Source organism: Bufo bufo, chromosome 1 (genome assembly GCF_905171765.1).
Source record: "Bufo bufo chromosome 1, aBufBuf1.1, whole genome shotgun sequence".
Taxonomy (NCBI): domain Eukaryota; kingdom Metazoa; phylum Chordata; class Amphibia; order Anura; family Bufonidae; genus Bufo; species Bufo bufo.
The window spans coordinates 133,560,510-133,579,622 of record NC_053389.1 but is presented as its reverse complement, the minus strand read 5'-3'; the positions used below and the strand labels follow the sequence as shown (position 1 = coordinate 133,579,622).

The 19,113-nt window shown below is 41.7% G+C and overlaps 1 protein-coding gene across 1 annotated transcript in view; it reads left to right on the top strand.

Moving 5' to 3' along the window:
- Window positions 1-18,559, top strand: part of GPR153 (G protein-coupled receptor 153) — a 90,516-nt gene extending 71,957 nt beyond the window's left edge. The window contains exons 4-6 of the mRNA XM_040429637.1: window positions 8,990-9,179; window positions 9,979-10,163; window positions 16,145-18,559. Coding sequence (XP_040285571.1) covers window positions 8,990-9,179; window positions 9,979-10,163; window positions 16,145-16,918 — 1,149 coding nt within the window. The 3' untranslated portion in view covers window positions 16,919-18,559. The remainder of the gene's footprint in view (window positions 1-8,989; window positions 9,180-9,978; window positions 10,164-16,144) is intronic.
- The last annotated feature ends 554 nt before the right edge of the window (window positions 18,560-19,113 follow it).

The window sequence follows — 19,113 nt, the reverse complement described above, 5'->3', positions numbered from 1 at the left end:
AGGTCCCCCGTCAGTCATCCGCGTCTTGGCATCTGAGCCACCCATTTGCAGATGAGATGTTAGTGATAACATTAACCAAATTCAATTCCTGTCATATATATCATGTGCAGGCCTATAGTAGACAAACGGAATATAAAGGGCGGTGCTGTGGAGCACTTTCGCTTTTTTTCCTTCTTCTGACATCGTTTAAAGGGAACTTGTAGCATTAAACATGCTGCTCCACATGCTGCTCATATATTTTATCTAGATCGCAATTCGCTCTGGGCTTATGATTCCAGTAGGCGGTCCTACTGGTTGATTGACAGCCTGTCAATTAGGATAGACTGAGAAGAGAGTGCTGTGGATGTCACTATTATAGGAGAGTTATGAGACACAAGGCTGTCATCTTTATGGGGTATTATGGCGGACAATGTTTTCGAGGTCTGTGCCTGTCACCGTTTTTGAGGTCTATGGCAGTCACTGTTGTGAAGATCTGTGACTGTCACTGTTATGGAGGCCTTTTATTGCCTGTTTTATGGAGATCTATGGCAGTCACTGTTATTGGGATCTGTGGCTGTCACTGTTATGGAGGCCTTTGGTTGTCTGCTTTATGGAGATCTGTGGCTGTCACTGTTATTGGGATCTGTGGCTGTCACTGTTATTGAGATCTGTGACTGCTGGTATCCAGGGAAACAGGGGAGGGGGTACCACCTTTAACTCACCCTTGGCCCCTTTACCCAACCTTGACCCATAACAAAAGACACCGACAACTGTATTATTTTATTGCTGGGTGGTGATCGGCCACAGCTTCTTTATTAAAGCGGCAAACCTTAATAAACCATAATATCGGAGCGGTATGCCAAAGGCTGGACTCCCAGCGGGCAAGTTAAACCGTAATCATCAGAGCGGTCTGCCAACCGCTGGACTCCCAGCGGGCAGTTACGCCATCTGCTACCACCATATCTCCGCTGTACTCAAATGCCGCCAGCTGTGACTTCATAAACTCGACCAGAATTCGCAGCTCTCAAAAGCCGTAATAATCGGAGCGATATCCAAAACCACTGGACTCCCAGCGGGGGCTCTGAAGAATAGAAAAAACAAAACAGAATAACCAAGTATCCATAACTGCTCAGAACCGTGCACCTCGACCCGCCTACCAAGAATAACCGCAAAGGGAGGGAGGGCCAATCTGCTTCCACTTGCAAGAGGAAGTGACCAGAACAGAGAGGAGGTATATGTGACCTTCAGGATTTCCTGCACCGCCCCCATCCTGTCTAAGGAGGATCCTCAGTGAATTAACCCTTAATGACCCTAATCTGCAACCTACTTAACCATTACTGAGATGGGGCCAGCTCCCTGAACGTCCCTAAGGGGAAAAGGGGGGAGGACCATCAGTCCCTGAGCACCCTCCCTATACAGTCGGGCGCTTGCCAAGAGATCTGTGGCTGTCACTGTTATAGAGATCTGTGGCTGTCACTGTTATGGAGGTCTACGGCTGTCACCGTTATGCAGGTCTATGGCTGTCACTGTTATGGAGGTCTATGGCTGTCACTGTTATGCAGGTCTATGGCTGTCACTGTTATGGAGGTCTACGGCTGTCAATGTTATGGAGGTCTATGGCTGTCACTGTTATGGAGTTCTACGGCTGTCACTGTTATGGAGGTCTATGGCCTTCATTGTTATGGAAGTCTATGACTGTCACTGTTATGGAGGTCTATGGCTGTCACTCTTATGGAGGTCTATGGCTGTCACTGTTATGGAGGTGTATGGCTGTCACTGTTATGGAGGTCTACGGCTGTCACTGTTATGGAGGTCTGGTCTATGCATGTCACTGTTATGGAGGTCTATGGCTGTCACTGTTATGGAGGTCTATGGCTGTCACTCTTATGGAGGTCTATGGCTGTCACTGTTATGGAGGTCTATGGCTGTCACTGTTATAGAGGTCTATGCCTGTCACCGTTATGCAGGTCTATGGCTGTCACTGTTATGGAGGTCTATGGCTGTCACTGTTATGGAAGTCTATGGCTGTCACTGTTATGCAGGTCTATGGCTGTCACTGTTATGGAGGTCTATGGCTGTCACTGTTATGGAGGTCTATGGCTGTCACTGTTATGGAGGTCTATGGCTGTCACTGTTATGGAGGTCTGGTCTATGCATGTCACTGAGTATGGATGTCTATGGCTGTCACTGTTATGGAGGTCTATGGCTGTCACTCTTATGGAGGTCTATGGCTGTCACTGTTATGGAGGTCTATGACTGTCACTGTTATGGAGGTCTATGGCTGTCACTGTTATGGAGGTCTATGCCTGTCACTGTTATGGAGGTCTATGGCTGTCACTGTTATGGAGGTCTATGGCTGTCACTGTTATGGAGGTCTACGGCTGTCACTGTTATGGAGGTCTGGTCTATGCATGTCACTGTTATGGATGTCTATGGCTGTCACTGTTATGGAGGTCTATGGCTGTCACTCTTATGGAGGTCTATGGCTGTCACTGTTATGGAGGTCTATGACTGTCACTGTTATGGAGGTCTATGGCTGTCACTGTTATGGAGGTCTATGGCTGTCACTGTTATGGAGGTCTATGGCTGTCACTGTTATGGACGTCTATAGATGTCACTGTCATATTGACGTTGTGTGTCACTGATTTGGATGACCACCATGGTTTACTATGGAGATGATGTGGCTGTATCTTTTAGGGGCCTCTGTTTTAGTTGCTCTTGGAATGTTTCTGTTTCTGGGGTCTGTGGCTGGCAGTATGGGGGGCACATTTTATTTTGCTGGTTTTGGGCACCAAAAGAGCTTGTCCTTCCCCTGATGATAGTTCTTAAAAACTATTGATGGTTAGATTCTTGACAATAGCCATTATATCTGAGGTTTTAGGCCACATTCACAAGTGGTCACTAATGCCTTTCTAAAAAATGGCCTGTAAAATCGGCCCACTTATTTGTATGGGAGCTCTCAGGCCATGAAAATGGATACGATAGAAAATGTCTTATTTTTTGACAGCCAGTATTCACGGTTCGTTAAAAAAATGGACGTGTGAATACACTGATAACCTGTAATTTTTCTGAAAATGGCAGTGTGACAGCGGTTAAAAAAAACGGAGGTCACACAACTATTTTGATCGTGTGGATGTAGCCACAGAATCCCATTTTATTTAATGCTAACAAGATCACTTCTCACATTCTCCACAAAAGAAAGATAAAGATCATCAGCAATGTACTTAAAGGGGTCCGGGACACCACAGAGGCCGGCACTTTTCCCTATCGTGTGCAAGCACGGCCACCACTGCTGGATTACAGGGTGGTCATAACCCCTGGAAACGAGCAGTGTATAATGTCATGGAAAAAATGAATCCAGCCAGCAAAGGAAGCAATATGGACAATCACAATACATTAGTAAGTGCCTTGTATTCACTTTATCTACATGATAAATGCCATTTGCTTAAAGGGAACCTGTCATCAACTTTGTGCTGCCCATACTAACGGCAGAATAATGTAGAGACAGGTGAGTTGATTTCAGCGGTCTGTCATTTATAAGTTAACAGTAAGTGGTTGCCGAGAACCAACATCACAATCATTGCAGACTGGGCCTGGAAAAGAGTCCCGGCCACCTGAGAAGAGTCCTGGTTATTCATGAATTCCTGCTGATGACTGACCGTCTTCTACCTAGTTTTCTCCCTTTCTCTCTAGGAGAGAACTGCCAATCATCAGCAGATGGTGGGGGGAGCAGGAGATTATGGATAACCAGGACTCTTCTCAGGTAGATTTCACTCTTTTCTAGGTCTGGGCTGCAATGGTTATAATGCTGGTTCTCGGCAACCACTTACTTTTAGCTGATGAGTCACACACCGCTGACATCAGCATTTCTGTCAGTAATTTATGCTGCCGTCAGTGAGGTCAGCATAAAGATTATGACAGGTTCCCTTTAAGTGAGACATTAGATTCTACAAGTGTTTTTAGAAAAATGTTTATATTTTCACAATTTTTTATTTCCCACCATCCATTTCACCTTTCTATGAAAGTTCAGCCCTCCCTTCGGTAATGTTTAAAAAAGCCTCCCCCGCTCTGTGTCAGATCTATAAACCTATAGATAGAATTAATAGCGCTGCAAAGATAAGAAAATGTCAGGGCAGAAAGTTCATTCAAAACTCTACAGTCAGGATTTTCTGTACTTATAATCTAAAGATTTCTACCATTTGTCAGATTAATAAAAAAAATGAAGCCTGATCTAGATCTGAAGAAGATGGGGAGTGCATTCACCTGGAGCTGATCTTATAATAAAAGCTTACATCTATGATGTGAGTTACAGAATTTATCATCCACAGGCGTCAAGGAACAATGCCATCTATTGGCTCAAATCAGTATTACAACCAACTTAATTCACCTTAAAGGGGTGGTTCATCTTATTTTTTTATTAGTCAAAACTGCCGGGCAGCTGATAAAATACTAAAATCACTTACAATTACCTTTCCAGTGTCCTCCGATCCAGCGTCACCGCTCTGTCCTCTCTTAAGGCTGCAGCCTATGACATATTGTTGTAGCTACAACAGTTCAGTCAATTACTGGCCTCTACAGTGTATGACACATGACCACTGATGCCAGTTATCGGCTGCAGTGGTCATGTGTTGTCCACACAATGTCACCGCTGCAGCTGAGGAAAAAGTGGCCAGCTGTGAAAACCTGAGGTGCTGGATCTCCCTGAAACTTGACAACCCCTTTAAATGCAGAAATATCTTCTTTTCTTCCTGTGCCAGTCCAGTTCTTTCTCCTTGTGTAGCTTAAGCTAGAGCAGTCCTTAAAGGACCATACACAAGGATCAGACATGCTAGATTCAACATGGCTGGTCTTTCGTTCCTGCCTGAAGTAAGCTGCTGCAAGATGAGTCCGGCAGCGGATCTTCTCCACATTTTATAAATATGGTGTAGTCGGTGACAAATAGCTGTCGGCCAACAACACTCTATTGAGGATTGCCAGCTTTAGTGGTTAATGGAATGTCATTTGGTCACTAAGTCACCCAGGACTTATAGAAATGCACAGACCCTGCTGTCTCCTTCTCTTCCCCCTCTCTTTGGGCTTGACAGCCTGGGCAGGAAACTCACTGTATGTCAGGTAAGACATAGTATAAGGGCCATGCCGGATCACAGTAAAAACTGGAGACACAGTACCTGCTGGGACTCCCCCGTTTCTGCAGGCAATGAGCCCAATAAGACATTGAAATTAAGATATAAAGTTGATCTGTGATTACAATTACATTTTTTGGTTACTTGTCATTTGAAGCAGCTCGCAGCTTATTATGAAATATTGAATTATGATATGCTCTACTCTAGTCACATCCAAAGCTGCATTCAAAGTTCTGATTGTTGCCCTTAGAAACAGGTTGCGGCTTACTGGGCAGTGGTAACTAGAAATCAACAAAACAGTGGATGCAGCTCTGGCAGTGAATGGAGCATGTAATCTCACTTAGGTATGCTATGGGTACATGGCATAGTTGGAGAAGCGGGTGGCACTTTTATGGTGGCGGTCCAGCTGCTAAGTAAACCCAAGACTTTGTGGTGGGGAGGGACGTCTAAGGGCTGCAGTCAAAAAAGTAGGGGCAAACTAATTTTCCTACATCCATAGTCTTGTGGCTTACTTACCACAGAGGCAGGGCCCATGACTGCTATGGTCTATGGTCACTGAACTGCTATAGGGGAGATCAATGCTGGCTGTATAAGTACATATGCAGTTAGCTCCCCCTAGTGGTGGCAGCATGCAGCCATCATCCTCATGTAATGTGTCGAGTCAGTAAAACCGAGCTTTACTATACAGATACAAAAGATAAATCCCAGCAGCTGTGTCTTTCAAATAAGCTTCTTTTTTATTTTTTCTTCATAAAGCAGAAAGTCCTACAACCAGGACGCGTTTCGGCATGCAAGCCTTTTTCAACAGGTACATCCATAAAATAAATCAAAACTTATATATAAGGTCTAGTTCAGCCCATTCATGACGTCTCCACCCAGTGGGTGGTATTTTAAATGAATAATTAATCAATCAATTAATGATAGCAGGTGAAAAACAAAGCAACATATGTCATGGGTTATATTCTACCTTATTGGAGAATCTATATATCCTTTTCATCACATGGCAGCGGTCTAAAAAGAATACATGAAAATATAATAAATGTATCTATATATTTCAAATATTATGCAACAACAAAATCTCATAAATGTGCGACCTCATACTCCCTATTAAGTCCCCTTGGATGCAGTGTATCCAGGGTATGGATCCAAAAAGCCTCTCTTCTGAGGAGAAGCCTTTTGACATCCCCCCCTTCTCCTTGGTCTCTTTACCTGTTCTAATATTTGAAAACGTAACTGTGCGACAGTATGTTTGTATTCCTCAAAGTGACATGGAACCGGTAACATGAGTTTTTTTGTCCTGATATCAGATTTATGTTTACTGATGCGATCCTTCACTGCCTGCATTGTCTCACCCACATATAATAGGCCGCAAGGACATTTAATAAGGTATATAACATTTGCGGAATCACAGGTAAAAAAAACCTTTATTCCAAAACTTTTACCAGTATGAGGATGATGAAACGAAGGACCTTTAATTACATGTGAGCACTGGAGACAATGCAGGCAGGGAAATGTACCCATCCGCGGCGAGGATATCCGCTGTTGTTTCAACATTGCTTTTGTACTGCCTAAGTCTGCATGAACCAATTTGTCACGATAGTTCAAATTCTTTTTATTGCAGATGAGAGGTGAGTGTTTAAATTCATCAAGGGTACGCTTTATTTAACAGGTGCCAATGTTTCCTGACTATATTATCAATGCCTGTATTGAATGGATGGAATTTATGGATAAAAGCTATCCTGGATTTATCTCCATCTAATGAGGCCCTCACCCTAAACACTCACCTCTCATCTGCAATAAAAAGAATTTGAACTATCGTGACAAATTGGTTCATGCAGACTTAGGCAGTACAAAAGCAATGTTGAAACAACAGCGGATATCCTCGCCGCGGATGGGTACATTTCCCTGCCTGCATTGTCTCCAGTGCTCACATGTAATTAAAGGTCCTTCGTTTCATCATCCTCATACTGGTAAAAGTTTTGGAATAAAGGGTTTTTTTACCTGTGATTCCGCAAATGTTATATACCTTATTAAATGTCCTTGCGGCCTATTATATGTGGGTGAGACAATGCAGGCAGTGAAGGATCGCATCAGTAAACATAAATCTGATATCAGGACAAAAAAACTCATGTTACCGGTTCCATGTCACTTTGAGGAATACAAACATACTGTCGCACAGTTACGTTTTCAAATATTAGAACAGGTAAAGAGACCAAGGAGAAGGGGGGGATGTCAAAAGGCTTCTCCTCAGAAGAGAGGCTTTTTGGATCCATACCCTGGATACACTGCATCCAAGGGGACTTAATAGGGAGTATGAGGTCGCACATTTATGAGATTTTGTTGTTGCATAATATTTGAAATATATAGATACATTTATTATATTTTCATGTATTCTTTTTAGACCGCTGCCATGTGATGAAAAGGATATATAGATTCTCCAATAAGGTAGAATATAACCCATGACATATGTTGCTTTGTTTTTCACCTGCTATCATTAATTGATTGATTAATTATTCATTTAAAATACCACCCACTGGGTGGAGACGTCATGAATGGGCTGAACTAGACCTTATATATAAGTTTTGATTTATTTTATGGATGTACCTGTTGAAAAAGGCTTGCATGCCGAAACGCGTCCTGGTTGTAGGACTTTCTGCTTTATGAAGAAAAAATAAAAAAGAAGCTTATTTGAAAGACACAGCTGCTGGGATTTATCTTTTGTATCTACTGGAGATTGCTCCTTTCCCGTGCAGCGTGCACCTAAAGGTGAAGTGCCGACCTGTTTCCTTGAATTACTATACAGATACACTGACAGAATTTTGAACCTACAAACTTAATAGTGGACAGTAATGTTAATAAAGTGGTAGTCATTTGGGCGAGGCACTCCGTAGGGTCCATTCTGAGTTCCGCAAATGCCCTTTTTGCCAACCTGATTCCCGGAGTCGTTTCAGTATGTTGCGTTACTTTTAGGCTGCGGCCGCCATCATTTTGAGCAGCTGAGGTGATTGTAACACGAGTATCTGCATACTCTGACCTGGGGTCCTTAACCCTTTAATTATAACATGAAAAGTGCATGGTTATTTCTGAAATGAATATGGTACAAGATTCCAGGAAAAGGCTTTAATGGGCGTCTGTCTTCAGCTCTCCACACGGATCATTGTATGTCATATTTGTCTTTTACCTATGTTACTAATAATTTTCTGTAGCATTAAAAGTGAATTAGCAATGGGCTGTATCTCCTGTGCTAGGGATTGAGAAATAGAAGGTTGTGGCTACTAAAAAGCCAATGCTTCCCTCTACTGGTGGAGATTAGTATTGCATCAGGATCAAACACTTGGCACAGATTCCAACAAAACAAACTGTAAATAGGATTATAAGATATGGCCCTGCATTTATCAGAGGTAACAGAGCTGAATTATTCACTGACACTGCTTTGTTTATTACATGAGTCAGCAACCTCCTGTATTCTGCCATAAAACTACAACTCTCAGCATGTTCCATTCACTTTTATGGAAGTTCCAAAAACAGCTGAGCATATGTGCATGCTGGGATTTGTAGTTTTGCAACAGATGGAGTGCCAGAGGTTGCTGACCCCTGGCCTATGGATTTACATAGAACTGGCAGTGAACTTATTAAAGGGGTTGTCCAGCAGTGTTTGATATCGTACCCACCGCATCGTCATAAAGTTAAACAAAAAAATGGTCTGCCTGCAGCCACCACTAGAGGGAGCATGGGAAATGAAATACAACATGGTGTTAAGAAGTGCGGACTGAGTGGAAAGTATCTAAGTGCTAACAAAGGTCCAGTAAAACCATTGAACCGGCATGAGCTCAGAGTATTGGCTAATCCTGTGTTTATCCAATTGATTTCTTTTCTTTAATACACAGGTTGTAAGTTTTGCCAGTTTGAAGTTTGACAAGTCAGATGACTGGATGGTCCTGGGTGTCCTCTGGTGTTCTGTAATCCAAGCTCTTCTGCTGCCGATGTTCCTCTGGGCCTGTGACCGCTACCGGGCAGATGTCAAATCTGTCTGGGACAAATGTATAGCAATCATGTCCAATGATGATGAAAACGAAGGTGAGAAAATGACTAGTGTAAGATATAAAAATATAAAATGATATCTCCAAAGCCCTGGAGACATGTCTAGTAACCTGCATTCATGTTGATATAATTCCTTCTGGGGTATTTACGGCTTGGGTGGTGCTGGGAGATCAGGAGGGGTGCTCATGGGCGGTGATCATGGATTGCTTTCTTGGGTGGTGCTGGGAAGTTAGGAGTGGTACTCTTGGGTGATGCTCATCGGGGTGCTGGGAAGACAGGAGTGGTGCCAATGGGTGGTGCTTATTGATTGTGCTCATAGGTGGTGCTATGAAGTCAGGAGTGGTGCCAATGGGTGGTGCTTATTGATTGTGCTCATAGGTGGTGCTATGAAGTCAGGAGTGGTGCTCATAGGTGGTGCTTATGGATTGTGCTCATTGGTGGTGGTGGTAAGTTATGAGCGGTTGTTTTGGGTGGTGCTTCTGGATGGTGCTGGGAAGTCAAGAGTGGTACTCTTGGTTGGTGCTCATGGGTTGTGCCCATGTGTGGTGCTTGGAAGTCAGGACTGGTGCTCATGGATTGTGTTCATGGGTGGTACTGTGAAGTCAGAAGTGGTGCTCATGGCTGGTGCTTTTGGACTGTGCTAATGGGTGGTGCTGGGAAGTTATGAGTGGTACTTTTGGGTGGTACTCATGGATTATGCTCATTGATGCTGCTGGGAAGTCAGGAGTGGTACGCATGGTTGTTATTTATGAATTGTGCTCATGGGTGGTGCTAAGAAGTCATTTTTTTCATGAATGGTGCTGGGAAGTAACATGACATCTTCTATCTTATACAGACCACAGTCCTGATGGGGGCATTCACTCTGATCTCATATATGAAAGACCCTATGACTACAATTATGGGGGTGACATCATGGCCATGGAACGTATTACCAAGTATGACTTTTCAGCTTTAGAAAGGGGAATCCCTCAGATGTATCCTATGAAGGAGACTCAAGAAGATAAAATGCACTATCTCCAGGTATGGTGACCATCTTAGCAATAAAGTTATGCAGGCTAATTGACAGTGAATTGTGGGAGCGCAAATAATATCCAGACATATTCGAGACTCTCAGTTTTGAAGATTTTCTTCCAAGAAGATCTGGGGAGAGGTCATAATAGATCTTATTACCATTGCCCATCCTGAGGTACCCTTTAAAGGAGCTTTGTGCAAATGATGAAAAGTTCTGGAACTTAGTAACATGCTTTGAGTTTCAATTTGACACTATTTTCAAGTTCTCTGCTTCCTTTCAGTGAACATGCTTCTAAGGCTATCCTCACATTGGCATCGTAGTTTTCATTTATAAGAGAAGCTGCACCACTGTAACAGATCCATCACACAGCAGACACCAACAACATCCAAGGGACCTCAATGATTTGAGGTCCATTGGGTTTGCTCACGGTGTCTATAATTTTTCCTGGAAGAAATTGCACTGTATGCTGTGCTGTTTTTCAGCTGAATGGAATCTGTGACACAAATGTGAACTCATTAAGTAGAAGTTGCAAAACGTTTCATTACACGATGATCAGATTTCTTCTCTCTTGAGCACAAATAGCTGTGTCAATTAAGTTGGTTATATAATTTACACATGAATATAATACATTTCATTATAAAAATATTATACAGGCTTTCAGAAGTTATAGGTTCTCCTTGCCGAGATCCAGCTGGTAGGGGAGTTTTTTAGGGAAATACTTTTAGGGAAAAAGTTAACTTGCATGATAGCCACCTAGTGGGACAAGTAAAATATTACCGTGCTTTATGGGATATCCTACTTCTATATTAGTGAATCGACTGTGGTAACCAATGGTGTGAGGGGGCTAGAAAATACAGCATCATATTTTCTAATGAGCATGTGTGGAGTCTGTCAGCAGGAACATGCCTATGTAACACTGTCCACTGTCAGTTAGGGTCTGTTCACCTGAATAAACCTGAATAAAACACTGCCTTTTTCTAGTAAATCTTTGGCTTCATTGCCAATAATTTAAACTTTTAATCAGTATACAGATTAGTTAAGTGCACTGGGGGTGTTCTTTATGCTCTCAGTGCATCCAAACTCCTCTCTTTTCTCTGCCCAGCCACTCCCTCAGACCATTGGTTGACACGACCAGGCATTAAGTATGTCATCTTGCTTGACACTGTATTCTCGCGCACGTGCCATTTGAAATAATATCGTTGCTTGTGCAGTGCCCGTGTTCTAGACCACGCAGACACTTGTCGCTGTAGTGCGCATGCGCCAAGGTCGCCAATTTGCATATTAATTAATAGTTTAAATTCTTGGTAATGGAGCTACAGGTATACTAAAAGAAAAGGCTGTGTTTTATTCAGGTCAGTAAACCCTTCTTGGTAGTAGGCTGTGTTACATAGTCATGTTCCTGCTGACAGACTCCCGTTATGTTGACAGACTCCCTATAATGAGGCCTGTTGGCTCCTTAGTAGCAATACAATGTCTTAAACATCAAACCTCCCTCCCCTATGGCCCTTCAAAACAGAAATACTCCTCGGTGGGAGAGGGAACTATGTCCTGAGATGGAAGTGGGAAGAAGTAGAATAAGCCTTGTTAGCACCCCACGACCATCAAGAGTAGCTGATGTCATACACCTTGTTAGCACCACACGACCATCATGAGTAGCTGATGTCGTACACCTTGTTAGCACCACACGACCATCATGAGTAGCTGATGTCGTACACCTTGTTAGCACCACACGACCATCATGAGTAGCTGATGTCGTACACCTTGTTAGCACCACACGACCATCATGAGTAGCTGATGTCGTACACCTTGTTAGCACCACACGACCATCATGAGTAGCTGATGTCGTACACCTTGTTAGCACCACACGACCATCATGAGTAGCTGATGTCGTACACCTTGTTAGCACCACACGACTATCATGAATAGCTGATGTCGTACACCTTGTTAGCACCACACGACCATCATGAGTAGCTGATGTCGTACACCTTGTTAGCACCACACGACCATCATGAGTAGCTGATATCGTACACCTTGTTAGCACCACACGACCATCATGAATAGCTGATGTCGTACACCTTGTTAGCACCACACGACCATCATGAGTAGCTGATGTCGTACACCTTGTTAGCACCACACGACCATCATGAGTAGCTGATGTCGTACACCTTGACCTTTGTGGCTTGCCCTTAAATCTTGCCCAACAAATATTTAAAGGAACACTCCAGGAAATACTGATACTCTGTGTTATGCCTAGCGCAAGACCTGAAGGTCCGGTGCCAGGCTTCTCCTCTCTGACCATACACTAGGCATAACATAGAGCATCCGTTTTCCTGTGGTGTTCCTTTAAGGATTTGAATGCATAGTGAAAACATAAATCCAAAGACTAAACCATGATTCTATCATCTAATCCCAATAGAAGATTTCACATGATTATTTTTTTATTTGACCATGTCGGATTCTGCTTGAATTTTCATGTTGCATTCGGTCTTGAATTCTTAATCTTGAATGTCTCACCATTGTGTTCTTGTTGTTATTTTTAGTATACTTGATTATTATGCTGGGCAAAATGAAGAATGGCAGCACAGAGGGATTTAAGAATTTGCACGTAATATTTTTATGTTTTCAGAATTCTAGTTATTTCTACAATTATGTTGCTGATTTGGTTAAAAAAATGATATTTTTATTTATGCTTTGTTTTATCAAGGGAATGACATTTTTATGGACTATTTGCTTGCACTTTTGCTGCCTTATGTCTTGTGCTACTTCTTTTTTTTTTGGACACCATCTGTCAATCTTCAGTAACTCCTGCTTTCTAAATTTCTGATCTATTTCTAGTCTACTTCTTACACTTGATCTTTTTTATTACATGGAGTAGCTTCAAGTGCAAACAAACCCATACCCATCCATCTCTTTTGCGTACCTCATCCCCATCTACTGCAAAAAAAAATATATATATATGTATCCAGAGGCTTGAAAAATCTTGCTGATGGTGGGAACATTAACCAGAATTTTCTTTACCTTCAGGGCTCTTAAGCTTCAATTTATTAATTCAACATGTGCAACTTTTTTTTATTTTACTCTGCATGCATTGATGTGCCACTGTCTTATCATTTTACATCTGGCTTGAGTTACTTAAATAAAATGTGTATTTACGATTTAGCTAAAGCTCTAAACAAATGCATAAAAGTGGAAAAAAGTTACCTGCTTACATAAAATAAACTTCTGCTGGTTAGAATTACATTAAAAGGGTTTTCAGAGATTTATCTACTGATGACCTATCTTCAGGATAGGTCATCAGTATCTGATCGGTGGGGATTTGAAACCTGGGAACCCCAATGATCAGCTGTTTGAGAAGGCACCAGCACTCCTGTGAGCAAGGGTCCCTGGAAAATCTTGGAAAACGCCTTTAACAGAATAATGTATTTTGCTTACCATAGATGTGCACAGTCAGTGGGCGTAAGGCCTGCTAAAAATTTCACTAGAAATGTGTTAATAAATTTAAAACAAAATTTAACATATTCAGGGACAAATATTAACATATTCAGTATATCAGAGCAAAATCTTTGCTTAATGGATTATTCCAGGAGTTTCATATCAATTAATGGTCAGTGATTGATCAGAAATTTTCATCAGTGATTGCGAGTCAAAACCAGGAGTCAAGCCTACACAAACAGAAGGTATAATGGAAAGATTTGCACCTGTTCTGTGTTCTTGACTCACAATCACTGATGGAAATCACTAATCAAACACTGACTGTGTGAAGGCAACCTTACCCTGGCCGATCAGCTTTTTCAGGAGCTGCTGTGCCCAGATTCAGGCACCACCAGAACATCCCAGCTCTGTACACTGTGTAGAGGCCGAACCTGGTTACTGCAGTGGTGCTCCTATTCACTTGGTCTGAAATGATCTGATAGGTCATTGGGATTAAACTCCTGGAAAGCTCCTTTCCTGTTGAGCTGGTCTACCCCTCAGATTAAAAAAAATGTTGTCATAGGTTCTTATCTCTAGTCCATCAATGAGCGCTGCAGGATCTTCCAGACATAGGTCCTCCTCCCAAAAACACAAAATGTACCATTTACTCAATCCACTCTGCACTTTTCAAGGATTGGGGTTATACAAAAGTAACATACTTCCTCATTTCCTCTGTGTAATTAGTCACAGGTATACTTTCTTTGTGGTAGCAATTTCTTCACCTCGACTCAAAAACTCAAATTCATACGATACAAAAAAATAGGAATCTCTGATAGTGAAGCACTGCCACAACAGATAACCCAGTATACACTTAGTCCTGTTTACAGAACTGTGGTCCTAATCCCCTCCTACACATGCCAAGCAAATGTGTTCTCAGTAGGAAGAAGGGGAGAAAGCCGCTGCCAGAGGAGTCCGTCAGCGACTCATATGCAGAGAACAAAAGGATCGAGAAGTTGAAGTTCAGAATGGCCAATGTGCCATTGGGAGAGAGTCAAAAGGAAACACATTAGATGGTTGGTTGATCCTGCTGGAATTACCAAATTTGCCAAACTATTGCTAGATATTTATAGAAAAAAAAATATTGGCTGAATGATGTAGAATTTCAGGGGAGCAGTTTTTAGAATGTATAACTCTGTAACCCTTTCCTTCGTCTTAACGCCTTTCATGGTATTTTGTAGACAAAGGAGAGGACAACACTAATGTATACAGAGATCTGTCACATACTTTGAATTTGGATCAGGTGCTTAGAATATGGGTCTAACTCTGCAACAGGGCCTCCCACATACCCTGGGCCATTAATAATGCTGGTGTCTTCTTATGCAACAGAAGGGACTTTGGCCCACACAGGCACCAGGAGCTGGGGGTGACTACTACCCTGTACACCCCCTACAGCTGTGCTCCTGCTATGACCACATATATATTAATGCCAAGAATGGCCTAGACCTATCTTGACCCAGGTATAAAGTGTGTATTAAAACTTTAAAACTTCGCTTTTAATTCAACATAATGATAAAATGGCTGTGAACCATAACAAACAATTAAAACACTTTGTTTCCACCCCAAAGAGTTGACGACTTAGATGCTGCCAAGGTGAGGGAGATGTGCACTATCTCCTATTCACCACAACTATATCTACAGAGCTTGAACATAGGGGGGCAATGTGTGGATTGACTAATGTAAGCAAACAACCTGTAGTTGCCTGCAAAAACGGATTAAATGGAATAGGTGACTGTGCTCCTACACACAAACGTGCACAGATCAGCACACTTGTCTGACACTACGTCAGTAGCTGTCAAGACGCATTCACACACTGCACACACGCTGCTAGGCGCTCCACCTCGCTCAAAAAGCCTTGCTATATTGAATGAAATGTCCTACACAAGGACTTCTAAGCTAATAAGCAACGTTGGAGTGGACAACAATTGTTTAAAACAATCAACTGCCCCCCAACATGTTTTACCAGATCAATGGCTTCTTCAGGGGTTTGGGCAGCCTTTCTGCCCAAACCATTTTATCATTATGTCGAATTAAAAGTGAAGTTTTAATACACACTTTATACCTGGGTCAAGATAGGTCTAGGCCATTCTTGCCATTAATATATATGTGTATACAAATACCTTTACTCAGGGTAGGTACCCCCCCCCCCCCTTTTTTTGTAAACAACCTGCTATGACTAGGTAGCTATTCGTCTCTAACCTTACTAACATCTCCTGAAATACTTTGTGATTCTGTGGATGCCCACAGGGTCTGTCTAACTTTATGTCCCATTCCCATCTATATAAAATATCCCAATAACCAAAGGGCCATTTGACCACAATCTTATAGCATTATTTCATACTGGACTATGCTAATGTTAGTCAACATCCTTTCTACAAATACAAAAGTATTCATTATGATTCACACCAAGCCATGATGTTTTATGAAGACTGCTTGTTCTTTTACATTAATCGAAAGTGTACTTGTCCCAATGAAGTGACATGAAGGCCTATGTTAATCTCTCCTGCAATATTTACCCTAGGTCCCTCCAACGAGACGCTATTCCCATGATGAAACAGATATTTTTACAACAGGTCAGATACCGGCGTTCCTTCACGGCTGGGGATCCTCAGAAGACATTGCTGCTATTTCATTCTTTACACTGCCGAGACGTGAAAGACGCAGTAGCCTGATAATGTACCATGAAGACGCCAGCTTGCCCTATCGAAAGTGCCGAAAAGCCTCTGAGAGCCTCATTTCACTTAAACACTTTACCCTGGAAGAACTCTACAAAAATGACTTTAAGTGCTTTAGCAGAGAAGAAGTGGTCAGTTTTATCGATGACACTCCTCTGCCAAGTCCAAGGAAAGGTCCTATAAGGTCTTCTTCTATTGCTCTTATTCCTGATGCTCTACAACATCCCACACTTACTCATTTTACCCTGACAGACTTTGAAAGAGAGCCGCAGGTATTACAGAGATTCTCCCCTCATGGAAAAAGCTGTACTCTAAATGTACCTAGTCATCATAGACCTCATGATGACCATAAAAGGTTCTATACCGAAGGTCACCGAAGAACCCGTAATAGTCAAAGACGTGTTCAGAAGGCTGAATCTCAGAAACTGGAGGAGGTAGCCTCCAAAAATATCTCTGGTGACTCAAACAATTGCCAGACGGGGCTAAGCAATACCTGGACTGGACAGGACCAACCCAACAAAGTAGAAGATAAGGGGAGTACAAACAGCTTTTTAAGTTCACCTTCCGCATCATCTGGTTACATAACATTCCATTCAGATTCCATTGGATCTACGTCTTAGGGATTTACATTTTTTGAAGTTTTTAGACTTTTTGGTCAAGGACAGGTACTTTGTTTCAGGGTTTACAATTTCTCCTTTTCTTGTATTTTAATACCCGGAACTGGAAACAGCACCAAAGAAGAGAACTTGTATTTTAATAAGCTCAACGGAAACAACTTTTTAGCTTTTTCTGCTTTTCTTAGGGAAATAAATAAATAAATTCAGGAATACTGATTCACAGATCATAATTAGTTTGGGTTCTCCTGAGCAAAAACAGAAAATAAAAACATGGAAAACAAACTGCTAAATACATATATTTTGTAAGAAAAAATAATGCAAAAACAATAATGCATCCAATTCGTTGTACATGAAAAATGTGGCTTAAAATGCATTATCTCCTTACACGTCATCTTCAATAAATATATTATGCATGCTTAAGTACTTTCTCTGTCCGCGGTCTATAAGTGACTTTTGATATACATTTTACGATTTTGTATTTACTGAATGAACTTTGGTTTGTGTGGGTTATGCTAATGATTTGATGAAAAACTTTTCATTTGAAAGAAATTGAAAAAAATTGAAATATTGTACCTCTTATGTATTGTATTCTTTGTACTGTATCTTTTTTAAAGGGGAGAAAATAATTTGCTTTATATTGATTTTGTAATTCAAAAATTTGGCATTGTTTAAACAGTTTTTTTTTTAAATAAGTGGGTCAGCAAAGCTGAAGCCTGTCCATTTTCCTAGTTTCCAAAATATAATTTGCAAAAAAATTACTGACTTATGAGAGAAATCCACCAGGTGTGAATTATGATCTGCAATTATAAAAAGAAAAAAATTATACAGATGATTTACAGGAACATTGATGGAACGTAACCATGATTCATGTTCTTCTGTGACCTGGAAAATCTCTTCCTGAAGGTTCCTCTGGGTCCAGTTCAGAAAACAAATGTTGATCGTTTTCTCTTTTGTACTAGATTTAAAGGGTGTGAGCACTTTTGCAATCAACATTTTAATTTCTCTTAAAGCATCTAAATAAAAAAATAATTAATAAGCAATGTTGCAAAAGCCTTGATTAAAAATCTCCTGCATTTTTTGTGTACAGCTCCTGTACAGACCTATGTGTCTCCATGGTTACAGACAACAAACAAACTCTGTGTAATGTGACGTTGCTGCCATATGTTATCCTCTTTCACCTGCCTCCTCTTGTATTGTCTGTAGGTGAAGGAATAACTTGAAGCTCTTGGGCTCTAATGCAAAATCTTTTACAGGGCATCCACCTGCCATGCGCCATTTATAATACCGGCGTCTTCTTGTGTGGCAGAGGAGATTTTGGCCCCTTCAGGCTATAGAGCCTTTATGCAGCCACCATCTCTACAGCCCCTATAGCTATGACTCTGTCTATTGGTAAATAAGAAGAAGGGGCAGAGGAATGGGAGTAACATATGTCTGAATATCAGACTACACAGAATGTGTTTGTAGTCTGTAGCCATGGAGACACAGATCTGCATAAGGAGATGTGGTATGACATTCATATTTGAGATTATTTGCAGTGTTGCTTCTCTTTATGTCTGAGATGCATTGGTACAATAAAAACATTGGTTTAAATGTATACACACTCCTAAGAAGCCAGTGATTGGCTCAAGTTGTCAGGGATATTTCTTTGGATTGGGCTGCTTGTTTGTATAGCGGGATCTTAAATGGGTTGTCCGCACTAGAGCTATTGATGACTTATCCTCTATATAGGTCATGAATCAGATCAGTGGGGGTCTGACACCCAGCACCCCATCGACCAGCTGTTTCAGGAAGCCACAGCACCAGAAAGTATACAGTGTATGCAGCTGGAAGGCCACAGCGCAGTACACTGTGTAGTGGCCATGCTGCGTACTGCAGCTCATCTCCCACTACAAAGTAAAGCCTCATTCACACGTGTTTCACAGACGCTTGCTGTACCTGTTCTCCACATTCATTTTAATGTGTGCATTCAGACATCAGTGTTTTAGCACGGTCCGAGGGTCATTGTTTTTAGCACGGATGCATGCTCTATTTTGTCCGTGTTCACGGATCCATCACGTCCATTATAGTCTATGGGTCCGTGAAAGCCACGGATGCAACGCAGATGCCATCCGTGTTGCCTCCGTTTTTCACGGATCATTAGGAAAAGATGCTTTGAAAATTATTTTTCAGCTGTTCAGTGTCAGTGAAACACAGATGCA